This window comes from Salmo salar, chromosome 19, assembly GCF_965601325.2.
Source record: "Salmo salar chromosome 19, fSalSal1, whole genome shotgun sequence".
NCBI lineage: Eukaryota > Metazoa > Chordata > Actinopteri > Salmoniformes > Salmonidae > Salmo > Salmo salar.
The window spans coordinates 70560249-70582652 of record NC_138309.1 but is presented as its reverse complement, the minus strand read 5'-3'; the positions used below and the strand labels follow the sequence as shown (position 1 = coordinate 70582652).

The 22404-nt window shown below is 40.3% G+C and overlaps 1 protein-coding gene across 2 annotated transcripts in view; it reads left to right on the top strand.

Moving 5' to 3' along the window:
• Nucleotides 1–358: 358 nt before the first annotated feature.
• cpn1 (carboxypeptidase N, polypeptide 1) overlaps nt 359–22404 on the top strand; it is a 185866-nt gene continuing 163820 nt past the window's right edge. Inside the window, exon 1 of one of the 2 annotated variants that reach the window (XM_045701860.2) lies at nt 359–866. In XM_045701860.2, the coding sequence (XP_045557816.1) occupies nt 632–866 (235 nt within the window). In that variant the 5' untranslated portion in view covers nt 359–631. The remainder of the gene's footprint in view (nt 867–22404) is intronic. The other variant, NM_001141729.1, reaches the window with a different exon arrangement.

Genomic DNA, 22404 nt, shown 5'->3' with positions numbered 1-22404 from the left:
GAGGGTCAAAGTTGAATTATTCTTACTCAGTTGCAGAAAGCAATGGCGTTATAAAAGGTGAATGCTGAAAAGGGACCATATAAACAATTCCCAATAAATGTTTCAAGTAACATATGTGAGTTTAGGTATCATTCTCTCTCTCACATTCCTACTACATATATTTGTTGTTTTACTGTAGTCAGTGGCAGAGAGAACAAACCCCTGCCAGGAGTTATTGTCAATCTAAACCCCCACATTTGGCAAGAGAGGAATAATGAAGAGAAGAGAGAGGGGGAGGGAGGAGGGGGTACTGACATAGTAAAACCAGACAGACTCTTATGTACACTTAATGCCAGTGAAGCAACTAGCACGTACTTGACAAGGGACCAAAGGAAAGAGGCAGTTGCGAGAGTAAGGGAACAAGACAAAGAGAGAGGGGGCTGTCCTTATTTGCTCTTCGGTGTGGGGGAGTAGGGCGCTCGTGGGAGGAGGCAGAAAACAGAGAGAGAGAGAGAAAATGAGAGAGAGACAAAGTTAGAGGAACAGAGAGAATAAGTGAGAGACATAGGCACTAAGGCAGTCAGACGAAGAGAGGGGTTGGCAGTCAAGGGAAGCTCAACTCATCTCCAATTCCCTGCTACAGTGAGTGACCATGTGGCTGGGGTGGAATATTGTGTGGCTCGGGGCCCTTCTCATGGGCCTAAATGGGACTGTAGCCTGGGCATCTGACATCCAGCACCACCACTATGAGGAGTTAGTGCGGGCCCTGTTCGTAGTGCAGAGCGAGTGCCCATACATCACACGGATCTACAGCATTGGGCGCAGTGTGGAGGGACGCCACCTCTATGTACTGGAGTTCAGTGATAACCCAGGCATCCACGAAGCAAGTGAGTGGTCCATTCTTACCTTTACGACTTTAGAGAGGGCTTGTGATGTTTGGTTAACTTATGGCTACTCACCTCCTTCAAGGTATGCTACATGATGAGATGATGGATAAGAGCGAGATCATTTTTTATTTGTCATTTGGCAGCCAAGCACCGATCATTATAGCTCCAGCATAAAATGAAGACCTTCGATATTTATTGGAAAGGAGCATCATGCTCCTCCCCGTGCATTTTCACCACCCTGTGAAGTTCATCATAAATGATTGAATCTGTAGCCTAATAAACTGTATGCTTTTCCAATTAGTAGTGGGAGGACCACACAACATAGCATCGCGTGACTGCAAGCTTGATGGTTATTCTATCAACAAATGCACAACCTAGCGTTTCCACTGACATTTGCAATATGATCTGTTTCACAGACTAAAAAAAGATCCACCCTTCAAGTATATATTTTCTTTGTCGACATTTGGAAAGTTTATCAACAATTCTACTGTTTCAGGCCTGATGTTCATTTTTTTTATCCAACAGGTACTTTACTTACATAAAATGGTTGGATGGAAACATTGTTTGATTGGTTTTCATTTAAGAGTTCTTCTGATATACCCACTTAGTAACGCTTTACCTTAAGTGTACATGAATTAATATGTAACTAAATAGTCATACATGTATTTATAACATAGTAGTTACATGTAATTACAATGTAAATACTATGTAATTACAGTGTAATAAGGGTTAAACGGTATAGGTTATTAGTGGAACAAGGACATGTAATTACAAATCAGCTTGTCGGAGGTTATTCCACATGTGTAATTACTCATGATATATTTACATGTCTTGTTCCAAATGTAACTAACATGTTTTGTAATTACACTTTTGCAGTCTCCTGTATAGCACCATGTTAACAATGCATCCTATTATCTAACCTTGTAACATGTAACTACATAAGTCACTACCACCAAAATAAGCTAGGCTAGGACTCCGTCAGCTGTTGTAACAACGCACACCCTATCATTAACTACTGCTTCAGTTATCTTATTTCCATATTATTTGGCTTAAAGGATGTACTGAATTAAATGTAAGAGCAATGCATTTACAATGGATATGCATGCAACTATAATGCACTTACCCAGCAGCAAGCAACTTAATGTCAAGTGAAACACATAATGGTATAACCTTTGTAAATACTATGTACCTGCCTTTGAAAATGGATTTGGGGTTTATTTCTCTGTCTTAAAAGGTGTAATGTAAGTGAAATGTTGTTCAAAATAATATAATGTACTGTATAATATTAATGTAGGTACTCATGAGCAAGCAGATTCAAGTAAAGTGAAACACAGTAGGGTAAACCTTTTTATTACAATCACTGGGAGAATACACTTCAATGTAGGATGAACGTTGTTACAGCACCTGTAAGTGTAATTACAATCTACTTTCAATGCAATTACATATTTCACAGGATATATCAAAATGTCAGTTAATACAATGTTATAAAGAAAAGTATCATAACTACAATGTTTCTACACAGGAAGAAGCAACTTAATGTAAAGTGAAACACATTATGACTTACTCATGTAATTACAGTACTATGCAGTTACTATGTTACAACGATGGCAGCCTCCCAATACAGCAGGTAGCCTAGTGGTTAGAGCATTGAACTAGTAACCGAAAGGTTCCAAGATCGAATCCCCGAGCTGACAAGGTAAAAATCTGTCATTCTGCCCCTGAACAAGGCAGTTAACCCACTGTTCCTAGACCGTCATTGAAAGTAAGAATTTGTTCTTAACTGACTTGCCTAGTTAAAAAAACGTAAATTCCCATTGATCACAACTACAGTACTTGTAGTTGTGATCAATGGGAATCTATCTCAATCTAGGAAGAATGTTATTACAGCACCTTTAAGTGTAATTACTATGTACTTTCATTGTTATTAAATATATTGCGGTATATATCAACATTTCAGTAATTATTAGTTATAAAGAAAAGTATTGTAATTACAATGTTTCTTAACAGGAACAAGTAATTTAATGTAAATTGAAACATACGGTGAATTACTCATAATATTACTATGAAGTTACTATGTTACAATGATGGCAGACACCCAATACAGTACTAGTAGTTGTGATCAATGGGAATCCATCTCAATCTAGGAAAAATGTTATTACAGCACCTTTAAGAGTAATTACTATGTACTTTCAATATGATTAAATGTTTTGCAGGTTTATCAAAATGTGTCATTACAATGTCATTTTAAAGAATAGTGTCATAACTACAATGTTTCTACACAGGAACAAGCAACTTAATGTAAAGTGAAAAACATTTTGATTTAATCATGTAATTAATATGTAGTTACTATGTTATAACGTGTTTTTGATTGTAGTAGGTGCAGTTTCGTAATACACTTTCTTGAGGGTTGGTGCATAGCCTGTTGATCAGACAGTGATATGTTTGGAAGCAATGGAATCCATAGTGTCACGTTTCATGTGATATCAAAAACATTTTTACGTGCAGTGACCCAAAAAACACTGATAGCAACAAAACATGCTTATAACCCTGTCAAAAGAATGAAACACACTAATTTGAAAGATAACATTGACCCTAAACAATGTCTGATCTTACAGCTTGGAATGGTTTTGACAAAACATTTTCTCTAGGGGCATGCCACTATACTAATCCAATGTCTTTGAAGTGTTGAGGGAGTACTCCTTTCTTATTTTCTTTACCCAACCAGTACATCCACTCAATAAAACGGAGATGCTTCTTTAAATTATAAACCCTTAGCCTCCAGACCTGCCCCTTTACTGTCTGCAACACACTTTCAGTGTGTTGTGTGTGACATCCTGTGTGAGGATCCACAAAGTTGTTTGTGTGGTTCACTGTCTGGTGATTGTAACCCAGCCTATTCAGAGACCTGATATACGCTCTCCAGCAGTTACTCAGAATGTTGGATCCTCTTCGCACATGTCGTCTGATGATGGGGATTAAGTTTGCCTGTGAGCGGTATTCCGACATTTTAAGAACTGGGCGCGGTCTGTTGTGTCTGACCTCCATCATCCCAAACACCCAACCCTGTCTTCTCCATGTTAGCGCCATCCTTCCATGATTGTACTTAAAATAGGAACCAGTGCATATCGTTGTTTTATGACAGTGGTTAGTCACGCCTTGAAATAGCGAGATAAATCCATGGAAACTAAGATCTGATGGTGAAGCCATATAATGTTGAAAGACCCAAAACATAATCCTAGGAAACATCACTGATAATGTGTCCAAGAGCACTGAAATATGCATTTATCAAATAATTCAGTATATAAAATGGGCAAGCCCTCAATTTTTTCCCCATATCAGTATATCTACTGAAGAGTACTTTAAAATGGCAACTGATTACCATAAGATAAATATATCAACAAATGATCTCTCAGTTCCCAAGCCCAGATAATAAATGTTACTAGATAACTTGACCCAATTTGGAAACCCTTCCTCCTCTTGAACCTCCCCAGGGCTTTGTTGCAGACCTTCAATAATGAGAGGTAAGACAAATGTTAGTGATATAAGACTTGAGTGTCCCAGGGAAGCATGACCCTCAGCTGCTATAGAAGGGACACCAACATCAAATCTCACTTAGGGTCCCAAATCGTCTTGAGCTTATACTGTTCCTGTCTCATTTGGAAATACACTTTAATGGAAGTTGTAACAAAATAACTGAGTTTGTCTGTTATTGCCATATTTACAGTGTAATGCACAGTAAATATTTTAATATTTGATAAGACATTCAGCCTATACTCAGTCTGCAAAACAGGCTTTTTAAAATTCCAACAAATTGAGTAATCAAAGTAACAATTGACAGATTGATTATCAAAATAGGGGTTAGTTGCAGCTCTAAAAACAGTACTCAAAACACATTTGTACTCAAAACACTCAAAACATAACAGCTTTTACTTTACTTGACTGAATAGTGTAGACTCACAAGAATAATAAATTAGAGCAGCAGCAGTGGTGAAAGACTCCCCAGTCATGCCATGCTGCCCTTGCCGGCCTGCAACCATGACAAGTAACCTAAATTCCTGTGGGAAACGCTGGTTGGGATGGTTGGAAAAGCAAGCTAATTGTGTAAAATCTTGGACTGCCCCTTTAAGCTGTCCAGTAAATAACACATGAAATATCCCAAAAGCCTGATGATTAAAAGCACACTTTTACATAAAGTTTGTAAGTGAGCAAACATTTTCTCAGAGTGAATATAGGTAAACTAAACTGGTGTTTTTTTCAGAGTTAAAATTGCTTATAATTCTGTGTTGATGGACAACGGTAACAATGACAATTCACCTCTCACCTTTCTCAGGCGTTTCGTCATTCTTGTCAGGTTCTTTGAGCTCCGTGCAATGGCATCCTCTATCATATCAACTTGCCTCAAGTGTAGCCCCATACAAATCTGCAATATTGCCACCAAAAAATGATCAAATCAATAGCATATGACAATAGAAACCCAAATCTTTTTTTTTCATAAATGAAACCCACGAAAGGCCCAAGACTCAACTCATTGAGACCCAGCTTTTGGAAACACAACCTTAACTTGCCCTTAAACCACATTCTCTTCAGCCTGGAGAGACCTACTCGCTATACTTTGTTCAACTTCTGTACAAGCCTATGCCACGGAACACTAACTAAAATGTAATTACTTAGCAGAGAGCCCCACACTCACCAGTACCTTGAAAGAGCATGGACTTTCTGTGGGTAACAGCTATTTACAAACAGTAGTCAAAATGATTGTAACGGCCGTCGAAGGGAGTAGACCAAGGCACAGCGGTTTGAGTGCTCATAATTAACTTTATTTAGAACACTAAACAAAACAAGAAAAACACGACAGCCAAACAGTACTGTCAGATACACGAAACACTGAACAGAAAAGAACCACCCACAAACACAATGAGAAAAAAACCCTACTTAAATATAGTCTCTAATCAGAGGCAACGAGATACAGCTGCCTCCAATTAGAGACCAATCCCAAACACTTCCAACCTACACATAGACAACCTAGAATAAACATAGAAATAGACTAACATAGAACATAACCCAAAAACCCCAAAACACACAAAACAAACACCCCCTGCCACACCCTGACCAAACCACAATAACAAATAACCCCTTTTACTGGTCAGGACATGACAGTAACCCCCCCCCAAAGGTGCAGACCCCGAAATGCACCTAAAAAAAAAAAAAAAAAAACACAAAAACAACCCCAAACTTAAAGGGAGGCAGGGGAGGGTGGCCACTGTCAACTACGGCTCCCGTGCTACACCCCCCCTAATCTAATCCTCCAACTACGGAGGTGGCTCTGGCTCCGGGCTTAGTCCCCATTCTAACCTGCCCACCCCCGCTGAAGGCTCATGGCTGTAGACCACTGCTGAAGGCTCTGGGCTATGGTGCGTTGCTGGAGACCTCGGGCTGAGGTGCGTCGCTGGAGACCTCGGGCTGAGGTGCGTCGCTGGAGATCTCGGGCTGAGGTGCGTCGCTGGAGACCTCGGGCTGAGGTGCGTCGCTGGAGACCTCGGGCTGAGGTGCGTCGCTGCAGGCTCCGGACTGTGGGCCGTCTCTGCAGGCTCCGGACTGTGGGCCATCTCTGCAGGCTCCGGACTGTGGGCCATCTCTGTCGGTTCCGAACTGTGGGACGTCGACGGCAGCTCCGGACGGGGAACTGTCGCCGGAAGTTCTGGATGGTGAACTGTCGCCGGAAGCTCTGGACGGGGAACTGTCGCCGGAAGCTCTGGATGGGGAACTGTCGCCGAAAGCTCTGGACGGGGACTGCGCACTGAAGGCCTGATGCGTGGGGCTGGCTTTGGAGGCGCCAGACTAGTGACACGCACCACAGGGCTAGTGCGAGGAGCAGGAACAGGATACACTGGGTCTTGAAGACGCACTGGAGGTCTGGAGCGCACAGCCAGCACAACCCGTCCTGGCTGGATTGTCACTGTAGCCCTGCACGGGCGGAGTGATGGCACAGGAACGAACTGGGCTGTGCTGAGGAATGATGGCTGCCGTGCGTAGAGCAGGCGCAGGATAGCCTCGGCCTAGGAGACGCACTGGTGGCCAGATGTGCTGAGCAGGCAAGTGCCGTGCTAGAGTGGGCATCCAGCCAGGAAGGAGTATTCCTTCCTGGCTGGATGCCCACTCTAGCACGGCACTTGCGGGGGGCTGGTATCGACCGCACCGGACTGTGCATGCGGATGGGCGAGACCGTGCGCACTTCCGCATAGCACGGTGCTCTCCACGCCAAACACTCCCCATAATAAGCACGGGGAGTTGGCTTAGGGTGCACCCCTGGCCCAGCCAAACTTCCCGTGTGCCCCCCCAAAACAATTTGGTGGGTGGTTCTGTAACGGTCGTCAAAGGGAGTAGACCAAGGCGCAGCGGTTTTAGTGCTCATAATTAACTTTATTTAGAACACTAAACAAAACAAGAAAAACAAGACAGCCAAACAGTACTGTCAGGTACACGAAACATTGAACAGAAAATAACCACCCACAAACACAATGAGGAAAAAAATAACTACTTAAATATAGACTCTAATCAGAGGCAACGAGATACAGCCGCCTCCAATTAGAGACCAATCCCAAACACTTCCAATCTAGACATAGACAACCTAGAATAAACATAGAAATAGACTAACATAGAACATAACCCCAAAACGCCAAAACACACAAAACAAACACCCCCTGCCACGCCCTGACCAAACTACAATAACAAATAACACCTTTTACTGGTCAGGATGTGACAATGATGTATTTTCTGACCTTGGCAGGTCTACCACTAGCCCAGCTATTTAATCATCAATGAAGCATGATATCATTCCAGTGTAAAAAAAAACAAAACAAAAAAACTGTTAGGGATTTTTGAAAGCCCTTTTGGGTAATGCAACCCCTGACTGTGAACCACTTTCTAAAAATGTAATTATACAAAACTCTCTTAGTTTGTCAAATTCATTATCCTACCGATAAAGAAATGTTACGCAGTTCGTAAGTGGAACCCGAGAATGGCTAAACATTGAATCCTTCCGGATGGAGCAGTAGGAGTCTGATGATGCCTCCTTGTTTCTACAAATCCTGCAAGGAAACATGCACATTTAACTCAGACACAGGCGCATGATAACACTAAGTGATAATCGAAATGGAACGTAAGCTAAGTAATTCTATTACATTCAATTCCATTCTACTATGCTTATCAATTAACTTTTTCAGTAGCAGAAGGAATACATCCACATTGTTAGAAAAAGGAGAACAACTGCTTTCCAGACAGAGATGAAACATCTTGAACATCTAGGCTGCAGGCCAAAGGTAGACCAGAAGGGGTGCGTCTCCTAAGCTCTTCACTCGCTCTACACGGGCTCGCAGTCCTGAGTGTCAGAGGAGCGTGAGCCCTTGTAGAAAGACCGGAAATCAAAATTCTCAAGCAGCACAGGCACAATTATGAAGTACACTGTCCACCGGAAAGCTTAGATTCTTCTCCATTTTTTAAAATGTTTTCCGGCTGGTGAAATGACATATGAGTCAACGTCAGCTCGGCCCAGCAGTGTACACGCATAAAACCTATGAGACTAGCTAACTAGGCTACATACCAGCTCAAGATGAAAGTTAGATTCACTGTACAATTACATATTCAAACATTTCTTACAGTACTCCTCATTTCAAGCTTTCTCAAAGTTCTCTAGGCCAATCAATACTGGTTGTAGCGTTAACTTACTATATGTATCCATTTTGCACGTGTCATTTTCTGCTTGTGGCCACACATAGGACACCTCACAAATTTCTTGAGCATGACTTTCTTCTGGAGGTATTTGACAACATAGGTTTTTAAAAAAATATAATATCACTTAGCACATGAGCCATGTTCAATTCAAAATCCTTGTGTCGGGTAAAAACAGTTTTGGATTTGGGTGCTGTAAGGCTTGTCGTTAGGAATGGACCAAGGCGCAGCGGGAATGTGGATACTCATAGTTTTTTAATAAACTCAAGTAAAGCATCCACAGGAAAACCAACAATAAACACGACAGCAACAGTTTTGCAGGCACACAAAACGCAGTGCAAAAACAACTAACCACAACCCCAAAGAAAAACACACACTACTATATAGGACTCCCAATCAAAGGCAACTCAACACACCTGCCTTCAATTGGGAGTCCAATCACCAACACAACACTTAACACACAAAAAACATGCCACATCCTGACCAAAACAAATACAATTGCTCCCTCTGCTGGTCAGGACGTGACAGGTGTGCACTTTAAAAGTTTAAATTTGTATCCAGCTGTTGAAATTGTCATTAAATACCCACGTGTAGGAATTTGTAGTAATGTTACTTAGCAAAAAAAAGACGTTCACTGGTTCACATATTATTGAGCGACATCGAGGACAAAAGTGCAGTGACAGTCAATGTTGACCAAGGAGAACCAAGGTAAATAAGTAGTAAGATATTAATGTAGTTAAAATGTAGAATTGAATATGTCTTGATAATCGTTGGATTTCAAGAGACATCTCAGTGCAAATGAGGCACCTTTTGTGGGACCATCTCGTTCTGCCCAGTCTGCTGTTAGCAACATAGCTAGCTAGCTAATGTTAGCGAAGGACTAGGTGACACAACTGAAATGTAGCTGTTTTACACAGACAGTAGCTAGCTAGTTGTATTTTGCGAATTATATTTCTTCCCTTGGTTTATTATCTAGCTAACAAAATAACAGACGCAAAAGGCATATTAATCATTGCCATAGCAGGATAAGCCAGTTTGCTTGCTAGCTTGCCAACTACAGCTAATTTACAGTATGTCAAAAAGTACCGCCAGAATAACAGCAAAGTAGCTGCATTTCAAATCAAATCAAATCAAAGCATATTTGTCACATGCGCCGAATACAACACGTGTAGACCTTACAGTGAAATGCTTACTTACAGGCTCTAACCAACAGTGCAAAAAAAGGTGTTAGGTGAACAATAGGTAAGTAAAGAAATAAAACAACAGTAAAAAGACAGGCTATATACAGTAGCGATGCTATAAAAGTTGCGAGGCTACATACAGACACCAGTTAGTCAGGCTGATTGAGGTAGTATGTACATGTAGATATGGTTAAAGTGACTATGCATATACAGTGAGGGAAAAAAGTAGTTGATCCCCTGCTGATTTTGTACGTTTGCCCACTGACAAAGAAATGATCAGTCTATAATTTTAATGGTAGGTTTATTTGAACAGTGAGAGACAGAATAACAACAAAAAAATCCAGAAATACACATGTCAAAAATGTTATAAAATGATTTGCATTTTAATGAGGGAAATAAGTATTTGACCCCTCTGCAAAACATGACTTAGTACTTGGTGACAAAACCCTTGTTGGCAATCACAGAGGTCAGACGTTTCTTGTAGTTGGCCACCAGGTTTGCACACATCTCAGGAGGGATTTTGTCCCACTCCTCTTTGCAGATCTTCTCCAAGTCATTAAGGTTTCAAGGCTGACGTTTGGCAACTCTAACCTTCAGCTCCCTCCACAGATTTTCTATGGGATTAAGGTCTGGAGACTGGCATGCATACGAAAACATGCATGCATAGTGGTGGGCTTTGCGACGTGATTGTCGTAGCGACATGCCTCAGAATGGTAACAGCCTAGTAATGGGCGCTGCCAAGCAACCATCATTATGAAGCATCAAATCTCATGAAAGAATTTCTTACACTGGACTTAGCTACGACAAGCGTTTTTTGGGGTTGGTGCAACAGGTATAAATTCTGATCCCAATTCTGACTTAGCTCCGTCCAACCTAGCATTTAAGACCAACTTTTTAAACGCCCAAATGGTGAAACCAGCCCCAGATGTTTTCATTTGGATGGTAGAGTAGAAGAGGATTTGACATTTTTAAAAGATGGCAAGAAGTAGAGAAAGTCACGTCCCAATGTCGAAGCAACTATTTCAACCACTGACAAATGGGACCGGGAGTCAACACCTTCAAAGACCCAAATTGCTCTAAAAAAGTTATGTCCCAATTTCCCATCCCCAGGTCGGACCAGTTGTCTGGCCCATCTACCGAGATGCACGCACGGCATAGTCTGACAGCAGTAAGTTGCATGCTGTTGAGAAAAATAACAAAACACATTGCATATGCTCAATTTGGGATTATTCCTGCGTTTCAACATTCATTAAAAAATATTATAAAAAATCTACAAAATGATTCTAGAAGAATACAACTTAAGCAAAGCTGTATTAAACCTTGTCAGTCCAAATCCAACGTTGTGTATTTAGGATTCAAGCAGTGAAACTGGTGAAACCCTATTGTATTCTTTCTCAGTCATTATTAGGGGTTCAGCAGTGAAGCTGGTGAAACCCAATTGTATTTCTTCTGGTTCATTAGGGGTCCATTCCCCGAAGGAACCCTATTATAATTGTTAACATTGGAAAATAATAATAATCTTTAGAGAGCTATAGTTCTTGAATGGTAAGATCTACAGAGACCAAACTTGGTGGGATGGTGTAAGTCAGTGCACAAATACATCTGGTGCAACTCGGCCAAATGGTGGCCCTATACACAACATTTTATTTCACTAGGCAAATTCTTACTTACAATGACGGCCTACACCGCCCAATTGTGGCAGCCTTATGGGACTCCCAAACATGGCCGGTTGCGATACAGCCTGGATAGTTCAGTTAAGTTCAGTACAGTAGAGTATAGTTCAGTAAAGCAGAGTATAGTAAGGTACAATTGTAGGTTGTCATTGTAAATAAGAATTTGCTCTTAACTGACTTGCCTAGTTAAATTAAGGTACATTTAATAACATATATATACTGTACTGTACTTTGCTGTACTCTACTGTTAGGAACTGTACTGTACTGAACTATACTGTACTTTACTGTCTTGTACATTATTGTACTGTACCTTACTATACTGTACTGTACTGTACTATACTCTACTGTACTGTACTGTACTATGCTGTACTGAACTATACTGAACTGTACTGTACAGAACTATACCGTACTGTACTTTACTGTACTGTACACTATTGTACTGTACCTTACTGTACTCTACTGAATTATGCTGTACTGTACTGTACTGGCCGGTGTTCCCTAAGAGGAAGTCCACTGTGAGCAGCTCACCCTGCACTAACATAAAGAACATGAGCACATCTACTGCTGCTCAACCTCCCAGTAAAGCAATGAAAGCAAGTAAGCATCCCAGAAGAAAAGTGCTCAAAATAGCCCACGCAGTCAGTATCTGGATAACATGTGTGAAATGCTTGATAATGTATATGATATCAATACAGAGGTATATTTTCTGGGTGATTTAAATATTGTCTGGCTTTCATCAAGCTGCTCACTAAGCTGCCCACTAAGAAAAAGCTTCAAACTGTAACCAGTGCATGGAACCTGGTTCAGGTTATCAGTGAACCTACCAGGGTAGTTATAAACAGCACAAGAACGAAATCATCAGCATGTACTGATCACATCTTTACTACTGCTACAGAAATTGAAAGCAGTATCCAGATCCATTAGATGTAGTGATCACAATATAGTAGCCATATCTTGGAAAACGAAAGTTCCAAAGGCTGGGCCTAATATAGTCTATAAGAGGTAATACAATACTTTTTGTAGTGATTCCTATGTTATTGATGTAAAGAATATCTGTTGGTCAGTGGTATGTAATGAGGAGCAAACATACACTGCACTTGACACATTTATGAAATTGCTTATTCCAGTTGCTAATAAGCATGCACCCATTAAGAAAATTACTGTTAAAACTTAAATCCCTGTGGAAAAATTGTATGGTTGAGAGGGATGAGGCAAAAGGAATGGCAAATAAGTCTGGCTGCACAACCGTTTGGAAAACTTATTGCAGATTGAGAAATCATGTGACTAAACTGAATAATAAGAAGAATAAACTACACTACGAACCAAGATAAATGAAATAAAGAATGACAATAAAAATCTTTGGAGCACCTTAAATGGAATTCTGGGAAAAAAGGCAAACTTCTCTCCATCATTCATTGAAACAGATGGCTCATTCATCACAAAACCAACTGATATTGCCAACTACTTTAATGACTTTTTCATTGGGAAGCTTAGCAAATGTACGCATAACATACCAGCAACAAATGCTGACACTACACATCCAAGTATATCTGACAAAATTATGAAAGACAAGCACTGTCATTTTAAATACCATAAAGTTAGTGTGGAAGAGGTGAAAAAATTATTGTTGTCTTTCAACAATGACAAGCCACCGGGGTCTGACAACTTGGATGGAAAATTAATGAGGATAATAGCGAACTATCTTGCCACTCCTATTTGCCACATCTTCAAGTTAAGCCTACTAGAAAGTGTATGCCCTCAGGCTTAGAGGGAAGCAAAAGTAATTCCGCTACCTAAGAATAGTAGAAATGGTGTTTGACCAGATACAATGCTATTTTACGGTAAACAAATTGGCAACAAACCTTCAGCATGCTTATCAAGAAGGACATTCAACAAGCACAGCACTTACACAAATGACTGATTGGCTGAGAGAAATTGATGATAAAAAAGATTGTGGGGGCTGTACTAAATAGAGCCATGACTACGTGGAACTCCACATCAAGTAACTCATGCAAGCAGTAAAATTTGATTTAAAAACAGATTAAAAAAAAACACCTTACGGAACAGCGGGGACTGTGAAGCAACACAAACATAGGCGCATACACACACGACAGCATACGCACTGTACACACACGTGCACATGGATTTTGTACTGTATATATGTGGTAGTGGTGGAGTAGGGACCTGAGGGCACACAGTCTGAATGTAATGTAATGGTTTTAAAATGTTATAAACTGCCTTAATTTTGCTGGACCCCAGGATGAGTAGCTAGCTGCTGCCTTGGCACCAGCTAATGGGGATCCACAATAAATACAAATACTCTACTGAAGTTTACTCTACTGAATCTTATTTTTACCCATTTAAACTGTTCTTGGTCTGGTCGTAGTATCGATCCACTGGCCCTTGGTTTGGGTCTTAGAAAGTCTTGGTCTGGATGTAAAGGGTGACTTCATCTCTGGTACTCACACCAATTATATAGTTTTGAATCAATGTGGGTAGTGGACCAGTGCACACTTCAGGGAACATTGTATTGAGTATTGAGAGGCATGGCCAGAAGGAGGCGCCATTCCCTCCAAGAACGACTTCAATTGTTAGGGCCAAATTCCCTCAACTTCATTGGCTCACAGCGGTAATGACGTTTAAGATATAAACTTAATTTATAATGCATTTAAATATATTGGTCTATAGATGCTCTACGGCAGGTTTCGGAGAGATCAGTTGAGTGATTTCTGAGGATATGTTGTTTAAAAATGCTGAAAAAGCTCACAGTTTCAAAATGGAGGATGATCCATCATGGTGACATCATCAGTCTTGGAGGCAAATATGTTCCTTCGGTAGAGAGGAACCTTTGTACCAAATTCCGAGACTCTAGGTCAAACGATGTGTTGGAGCTGACCTTTTGAAATTAAGGTTCAATTAAACATTTTAAAAATACAATACGATAATGTACAGTAAAGTATAGTTCAGTACAGTATAGCTCAGTACAGCAAAGTAATGTACAGTACATTTTAGTACAGTAGAACATATTACAGTAGAGTAGAGTACAGTACAATACAGTACATTATAGACATCTATGGTTGGGCCAAATATACTGTAAGTCTATGTTTGTGCTCTTGGAGGGTTGGAGCAACTTGCAGGCTATGCATGTCAACACCCTACATGTTTTCCTGAGGTGTGCACTTATCCACTACCCACATGATTGTCCTCTGTAGCTCAGTTGGTAAAGCATTGCAGGAAAGTGGTTTTGATTCTCACGACCACACAAATGTAAATAATATATGCATGGATTACTGTAAGTCACCCGGGTTCAAATCTTGCCAGTTTCAGAAAGGCTTCCCTAGAGCTTCTTCGGGATAGGGGGCAGTATTCAGAAGTTTGGATGAATGAGGTGCCCAAAGTAAATTGCCTGTTACTCAGGCCCAGAAGCTAGGATATGCATATACTAGAAATTGGATAGAAAACACTCTAAAGTTTCCAAAACTGTTAAAATAATGTCTGTGAGTATAACAGAACTGATATGGCAGGCAAAAACCCGAGGACAATCCATCCAGAATGTATTTTTCTCCAGCTCACCACTGATGACAATGGTTGTCAATGGGAATATAAAAGGAATCACCTCCCAGATTGCAGTTCCTAGGGCTTCCACTAGATGTCAACAGTCTTTAGAAAGAGTTTCAGGCTTGTTTTTTGAAAAATGAGCTAGAATTTGTAGTTTTTGTAAGTGGCTCCCATTTTGGCTGTAGTGTTTGTAACGCGTTCCGGTGAGGGCGCGCACTTCGTTATTTATCATTAGCTAGCACAACGTGCCATTGGAACATAGGAGTGATGGTTGTTGATAATGGGCCTCTGTACGCCTATTCTATAAAAAAATCTGTTTCCCTCTACAATAGTAATTTACAACATTAACAATGTCTACACTGTATTTCTGATCAATTTGATGTTATTTTAATGGACAAAAAATGTTCTTTTCTTTCAAAAACAAGTAAACTTCTAAGTAACCCTGAACTTTTGAAGGGTAGTGTAAATAAAAAAAAGTTTATTTGTCACATTCACAGGATACAGAGTCAGTTTCTGTCCTGCCCTTGACTTTGGTGCAGGGCACGTGATGTCAATGCCCTCTTTGTCGCAAAACTCCCTGATCTTCTCAAATAAGTTTGTCTAGTTGTGTCCAGTCCAGGTGCTGCTTGCACAGGCAGACCATCTATGGGAGGAATGACGTCAGCATTTTGCAACAGCTGAAACCTGGTCCCGACTGAGTCCGAATGCTCTTTGGCGACAACAACACCAGGCTCCAGAGCATCAAGGCTGTAAAAACAGGAAAATAGACAAAAAACATTTCAAGACATTACAACCTTGCGTAACATAAATTTACCTCCCAAGTTTAGATATTAAGAATATATTCACCTGGAGTGCTGGTACTGCTTGATCTGTGGCAGCAGCCTGAAGTACGGAGTCAGGTGTTGTTGCCAGCCATAGCTTTCCACCAGCATCATACCATCCTCCAGTCCAATTAGCTGTGGGATTTGTATATGTATTTATTAAGGATCCCCATTAGCTGCTGCCAAGCTACTCTATCTGGGGTCCAGCAACATTAATGCCGTTATATACAGCTTAAAATATTACATGACATTACATTTCATAACACTTAATCCAATACACTTTATTGTGTTCCCTCAGGCCAATACTCCACTATCACACATTTACAATAAATCCATGTGTACGTGTGTCTAGAGTGTATGTCTTATCATGTGTATGTGTGTCTATATCTCTTCACAGTCCCTGCTGTTCCATAAGGTATATTTTGATCTGTTTTTTGAATCTGATACTACTTGCATCAGTTACCTGATGTGGAATAGAGTTCCATGTAGCCATGGCTCTATGTAGTGCTGTGCGCCTCCCATAGTCTGTTCTTGACTTGGAGATTGTGAAGAGACCTTTGGTGGCATGTCTTATGGGTGTCTGAGCTGTGTGCTAGTAGCATGTCAACACTTCTTACAAAAACAAGTCTCTTCCACTTTGAGCAATGAGAGATTTACATGCGTATTATTGATGTTAGCTCCCGGGCACATTTAAGGTGCCAGCTGTGCTGACCTGTTCTGAACAAATTGTAACTTTCTTTGTGGCACCTGACCACCCGACTGAACAGTAGTGATAACCCCTGGGATTTTAACCCCTGTCACGGTGCTGTTCTTCACCATCCAAGCAATCTCTTGTTCACTGTGGTCTTTCTGAGGCACTGCTTGATGAGGCTGAAGCACCAGTCAGGGGAAAACTTGGTGTGGCCTGTGATCTGGAAGTGAAGGTCCAGACTGTGGTGGATCTTGTGGATGGTCCGCCAGGCACAATACCAGAGCACATACTTGTTCTTGTTAAAAAGTAGGTCCCAGAGCACAAACTAGTTATTGTTAACCTCTCTGGGGTATGTGGGATGCTAGTCAGTGAAATAGCAGGGCGGCAAATTCAAAACAACAAAAATCTCATAATTCAAATTTCTCAAACATACAACTATGATATCCCATTTTCAAGATACACTTCTCGTTAATCCAACCACATTGTCCGATTTCAAAAAGGCTTTACGGCGAAAGCATAACATTACATTATGTTAGGACAGCGCCGAGACAAGAAAAACCACACAGCCATTTTCCAAGCAAGGAGAGGCGTCACAAAAACCAGAAATACAGCTAATATTAATCACTAAACTTTGATGATCTTCATCAGATGGCACTCATAGGACTTCATGTTACACAATTCATGTATGTTTTACTCAATAAAGTTCATATTTATATCCAAAACCCCCATTTTACATTGGCGTGTAATGTTCAGAAATGTTTTGACTCCCAAAACCTCCGGTGAATGAGCACATCAATTTACAGAAATACTCATCATAAACGTTGATAAAATATTCAACAGTTATTCAAAGAATTATAGATACACTTCTCCTTAACCTCTCTAGGCTAGGCGGGACGAATTCGTCCCACCTACGTAACAGCCACTGCTAGCCTGTGGCGCGATTTTCAAAACCTTAAAAATCCTATTACTTCAATTTCTCAAACATATGACTATTTTACAGCCATTTAAAGACAAGACTCTCGTTAATCTAACCACACTGTCCGATTTCAAAAAGGCTTTACAACGAAAGCAAAACATTAGATTATGTCAGCAGAGTACCAAGCCAGAAATAATCAGACACCCATTTTTCAAGCCAGCATATAATGTCACCAAAACCCAGAAGACAGCTAAATGCAGCACTCACCTTTGATGATCTTCATCAGATGACAACCCTAGGACATTATGTTATACAATACATGCATGTTTTGTTCAATCAAGTTCATATTTATATCAAAAACCAGCTTTTTACATTAGCATGTGACGTTCAGAACTAGCATACCCCCCGCAAACTTCCGGGGAATTCGCTAACATTTTACTAAATTACTCACGATAAACGTTCACAAAAAGCATAACAATTATTTTAAGAATTATAGATACAGACCTCCTCTATGCACTCGATATGTCCGATTTTAAAATAGCTTTTTGGTGAAAGCACATTTTGCAATATTCTAAGTACATAGCCCAGGCATCACGGGCTCGCTATTTAGACACCCGGCAAGTTTAGCACTCACCATAATCATATTTACTATTATAAAAGTTTGATTACCTTTTGTTGTCTTCGTCAGAATACACACCCAGGACTGCTACTTCAATAACAAATGTTGGTTTGGTCCAAAATAATCCATCGTTATATCCGAATAGCGGCGTTTTGTTCGTGCGTTCCAGACACTATCCGAAATAGTAAAGAAGTGTCGCGCGCATGGCGCAATTCGTGACAATAAAATTCTAAGTATTCCATTACCGTACTTCGAAGCATGTCAACCGCTGTTTAAAATCAATTTTTACGACATTTTTCTCGTAGAAAAGCGATAATATTCCGACAGGGAATCTCCTTTTCGGCAAACAGAGGAAAAAATCCCAAAGGCGGGGGCGGTCGGGGTCACGCGCATAAGCCAGTGTCCCTTGATCGGCCACTTGAGAAAGGCGATAATGTGTTTCAGCCTGGGGCTGGAATGACGACATTCTGTTTTTTCCCGGGCTCTGAGCGCCTATGGACGACGTGGGAAGTGTCACGTTAGAGCAGAGATCCTTAGTAATTGATAGAGATGGAAAAGAAGTTCAAGAAATTGTCAGACAGGCCACTTCCTGTAAAGGAATCTCTCAGGTTTTGACCTGCCATTTGAGTTCTGTTATACTCACAGACACCATTCAAACAGTTTTAGAAAATTTAGGGCGTTTTCTATCCATATGTAATAAGTATATGCATATTCTAGTTACTGGGTAGGAGTGGTAACCAGATTAAATCGGGTATGTTTTTTATCCAGCCGTGTCAATACTGCCCCCTATCTTAAACAGGTTAATGCAACCGCTGTGTCAGAGTTCAAAAAAGCTTTACGGCTAAAGCAAATTTTGCAATAATCTGAGTACAGCGCTCAGATATCAAAACAATCCATACAGATACCCGCCATTTTGGAGTCAACAGAAATGACAAAAATTACATTATAAATATTCACTTACCTTTGATGATCTTCATCAGAATGCACTCCCAGGAATCCCAGTTCCACAATAAATGTTTGTTTTGTTCGATAAAGTCCATCATTTATGTCCAAATACCTCCTTTTTCTTCACGCGTTTAGTCCACTACTCCAAATGCAGGAAGCGCACGCAAATGTCACGACGAAAAGTCAAACAAAGTTCTATTTAAGTTCGTAGAAACATGTCAAACGATGTACGGCATCAATCTTTAGGATGTTTTTATCATAAATCTTCAGTAATATTCCAACCGGACAATTCCAATGTCTTCAAAAAAGAAAAGGAACACAGCTAACTCTCACGTGAGTGCGCGCCACTGAGCTCATGTCATTTTCTCAGTCGTCTACTTCCAGGAGCTCTTATTCTCTCCCTATTTACAGTAGAAGCATGAAACAACATTCTAAAGACTGTTGACATCTAGTGGAAGCCTTAGGAAGTGCAAAATGAACCCTAATTCACCGTATACTGTATAGGCAATCACTTGAAAAACTACAAACCTCAGATTTACACACTTCCTGGTTGGATTTTTCTCAGGTTTTTGCCTGTCATATGACTTCTGTTATACTCACAGACATCATTCAAACAGTTTGAGAAACTTCAGAGTGTTTTCTATCCACATCTACTAATAATATGCATATCCTACCTTCTGGGCCTGAGTAGCAGGCAGTTTACTACGGGCATGCCTTTCATCCGGACGTCAAAATATTGTCCCCTACCCTAGAGAAGTTAAAAAGTAGATGGGATCTGGCTGCATACAGTCAGGATAGTGCACCTGCAAACAACAACACTAGAACATTAGTGAAATAAAAATGAATTGTCACATCCTTGTCAGTCTTTACACATGTCTGTCAAAATTTGAAATGTATAATATCTGAAAATGTAGCTGGATTTACACTGACCGTGTGCAATGCCATAAGAATCATCACATCTTTCTCCGTCTCTGTCATGGATGCCATGGTTGCCCTTAGTTTGAAGATGTAATCTGGAGACAGGTGTTTTATACAGCAGCCTTCTGTATTCTCTTTTTGACTCCCTCCGCATTTGCAATCAAACTCCAGAATTGTATTAATCTCCTTATGATTAATCTTCCACCAGGCATTCCACTGATTTCAAAACAAGGTCAACTTCTTCCATGACAACAACACTGTTGATCGCTGTTTCTTCCCCATCACTGTCATCAGAAGACTCCACAATGTCTCGTTCAATGAAAATGTTTTTACCTAAATCAGGGATTTCTTCATCGTCTAATTCATTTTCAGAGTCAGAGAGAGACAGCATGGCACGATCGTCCTCCAGAAAGTAGTTCTTCACAATGTTTTCCAATTGACCTTTGTTGATAGCGCCTTATAAATTCAGGGCAGCAATGTTATTGAGAAGAGTTGGAAACATTTTTCAGCTCTCCATGATATCTTTAATAAAAAGCTGCAGTAGAAAGGATTTTCTACACATACCGAGCAGCTTATGTTATAGACAGAAGGTGCTACATGGCAGACCAATCCGAACTCATCTCTTGGCATGTCCAGCCCATTCATTATCTCAGCCCATCATGGCTAGTGGGAAGGTTGATGTCTTTTTCCGTGGCTAAACCAACTAGGCTCGTAATTTAACCATTTTATTTGTATTTACAGATGGCATACATGTTTGTTATTAAGGCACATGAAAGTTCACATGTTCCAGAAGGCATTTCTGCCCAAAAAAATGCATTTAAAAATGGAATTACAAAAAAACGATCAAAAGCCTCTCATTTGAAGTAGTGGCTTTCGACATACACCTAGTTTCCTGAAACAAGTCACATACACAGTACCAGTCAAGTTTGGACACACCTACTCATTCCAGTGATTTGCTTTATTTTAAACTATTTTCAACATTGAAGACATCCAAGCTATGAAATAACACATGGAATCATGTGGTCACCAAAAAAGTGTTAAATAAATCACAATATATTTTATATTTGATATTCTTCAAAGTAGCCACCCTTTGCACAAAGATCAGTCAGTCCAGAAAAGTTTAAGAACTTTGAAAGTTTCTTCAAGACGCAAAAACCATCAAGCGCTATGATGAAGCTGGCTCTCATGAGGACCGCCAGAGGAAAGGAAGACCCAGAGTTACCTCTGCTGCAGAGGATAGGTTCATTAGAGTTACCAGCCTGACTCCAATAATTACCTAATCATTGTAGTGTCTGTGATCTACATCTGTATAGATTAGTTACTATTCTGTTACTAAGCAGTAATGTATTACGGCAGTGTTATGTTACTACACCCAATAGGAAATGCACATGCACACTATTGGGCCGGGGTCTGTAGAGCACGAGGTGTTTTTGACTAAACAAAACTAACTGTACTCCTGTCTCCTGCCTGGTCATTTCTCCACAACACAAATATTACAGTGGCGACAAGGTGATTAAGCTTCTTAAACGGACATTGCTTGAAGGGAAGAATGTTGCGTGAGTAATGAAACTAAAAATAATTATGTAAATCGTCAGTTATGTTTTTTAAATTTCGCCCATAGAAAATGCTAAACACTGCTAGTAGGTACAGTGTTCAGAAGCTGCCAAGTAGCAAGCCTATTGGAGTCCAGAATAGTGACACTGCCCTCTGGTGGTTAAATAAAAAAACTGTCATTGAACCCATTGAAATTAGATGATCTCAGTGGAGAAATATTGTAAAAAAAAATACAAACAATAAAAAGGAAAAACCATAATAAACAGAACATTTGAATGACACTAAGTGGCAGTGTTTTTACAACTAATGCCGGTTTGCCTGAGGCTGATGCCGTGCAGGTGTTTGTACACATGCATATACACACACTCTCATTCAAATAAACACATACAAGAACACACACATACATGTAGTAGTGCTAGACATGCACACAAACATATACAGTTGGCATTGCTGTTATGATTTTAGTTGTCCTTGATGTCTTTTGTTTTACTTTCTTATTTTTTTGCATTGTTGTTTGCTGTTTTCTTCTGTCTTTTCCTTTTTTGTCTTTAGTTCATTCTCTTGGTTGTTGGTGCATTGAGGGGTTCTTGGGGTTGGGGAATGGAATTAATTAGATTTTTGTTTTCTTTTTTTCTGGGGGGGGCTGTGGGAGGGGTCTCGAATGGTTGAGGGACAGCTATTGGGGAACTATGGGGGGGATCTTGGAGGGTTCGGGTTCACGTTTTTTGGCCTGGTGTTAGATCGGTCAACGTGCCCTTGAGCAGGGCATTGACCCTGGATGCTTCTGTGTGTCGCTCTGAATGGGAATCTGTTGGATGACTGGTATGATGTAGTTATTGAGTGGCTTCACTGCAAATTTTTTGTATGTTTTGAATATTCAATAAATAAATAAAAAAACTAAAAAAACGAAATAAATAAAAAGCGAAGAAGAAAC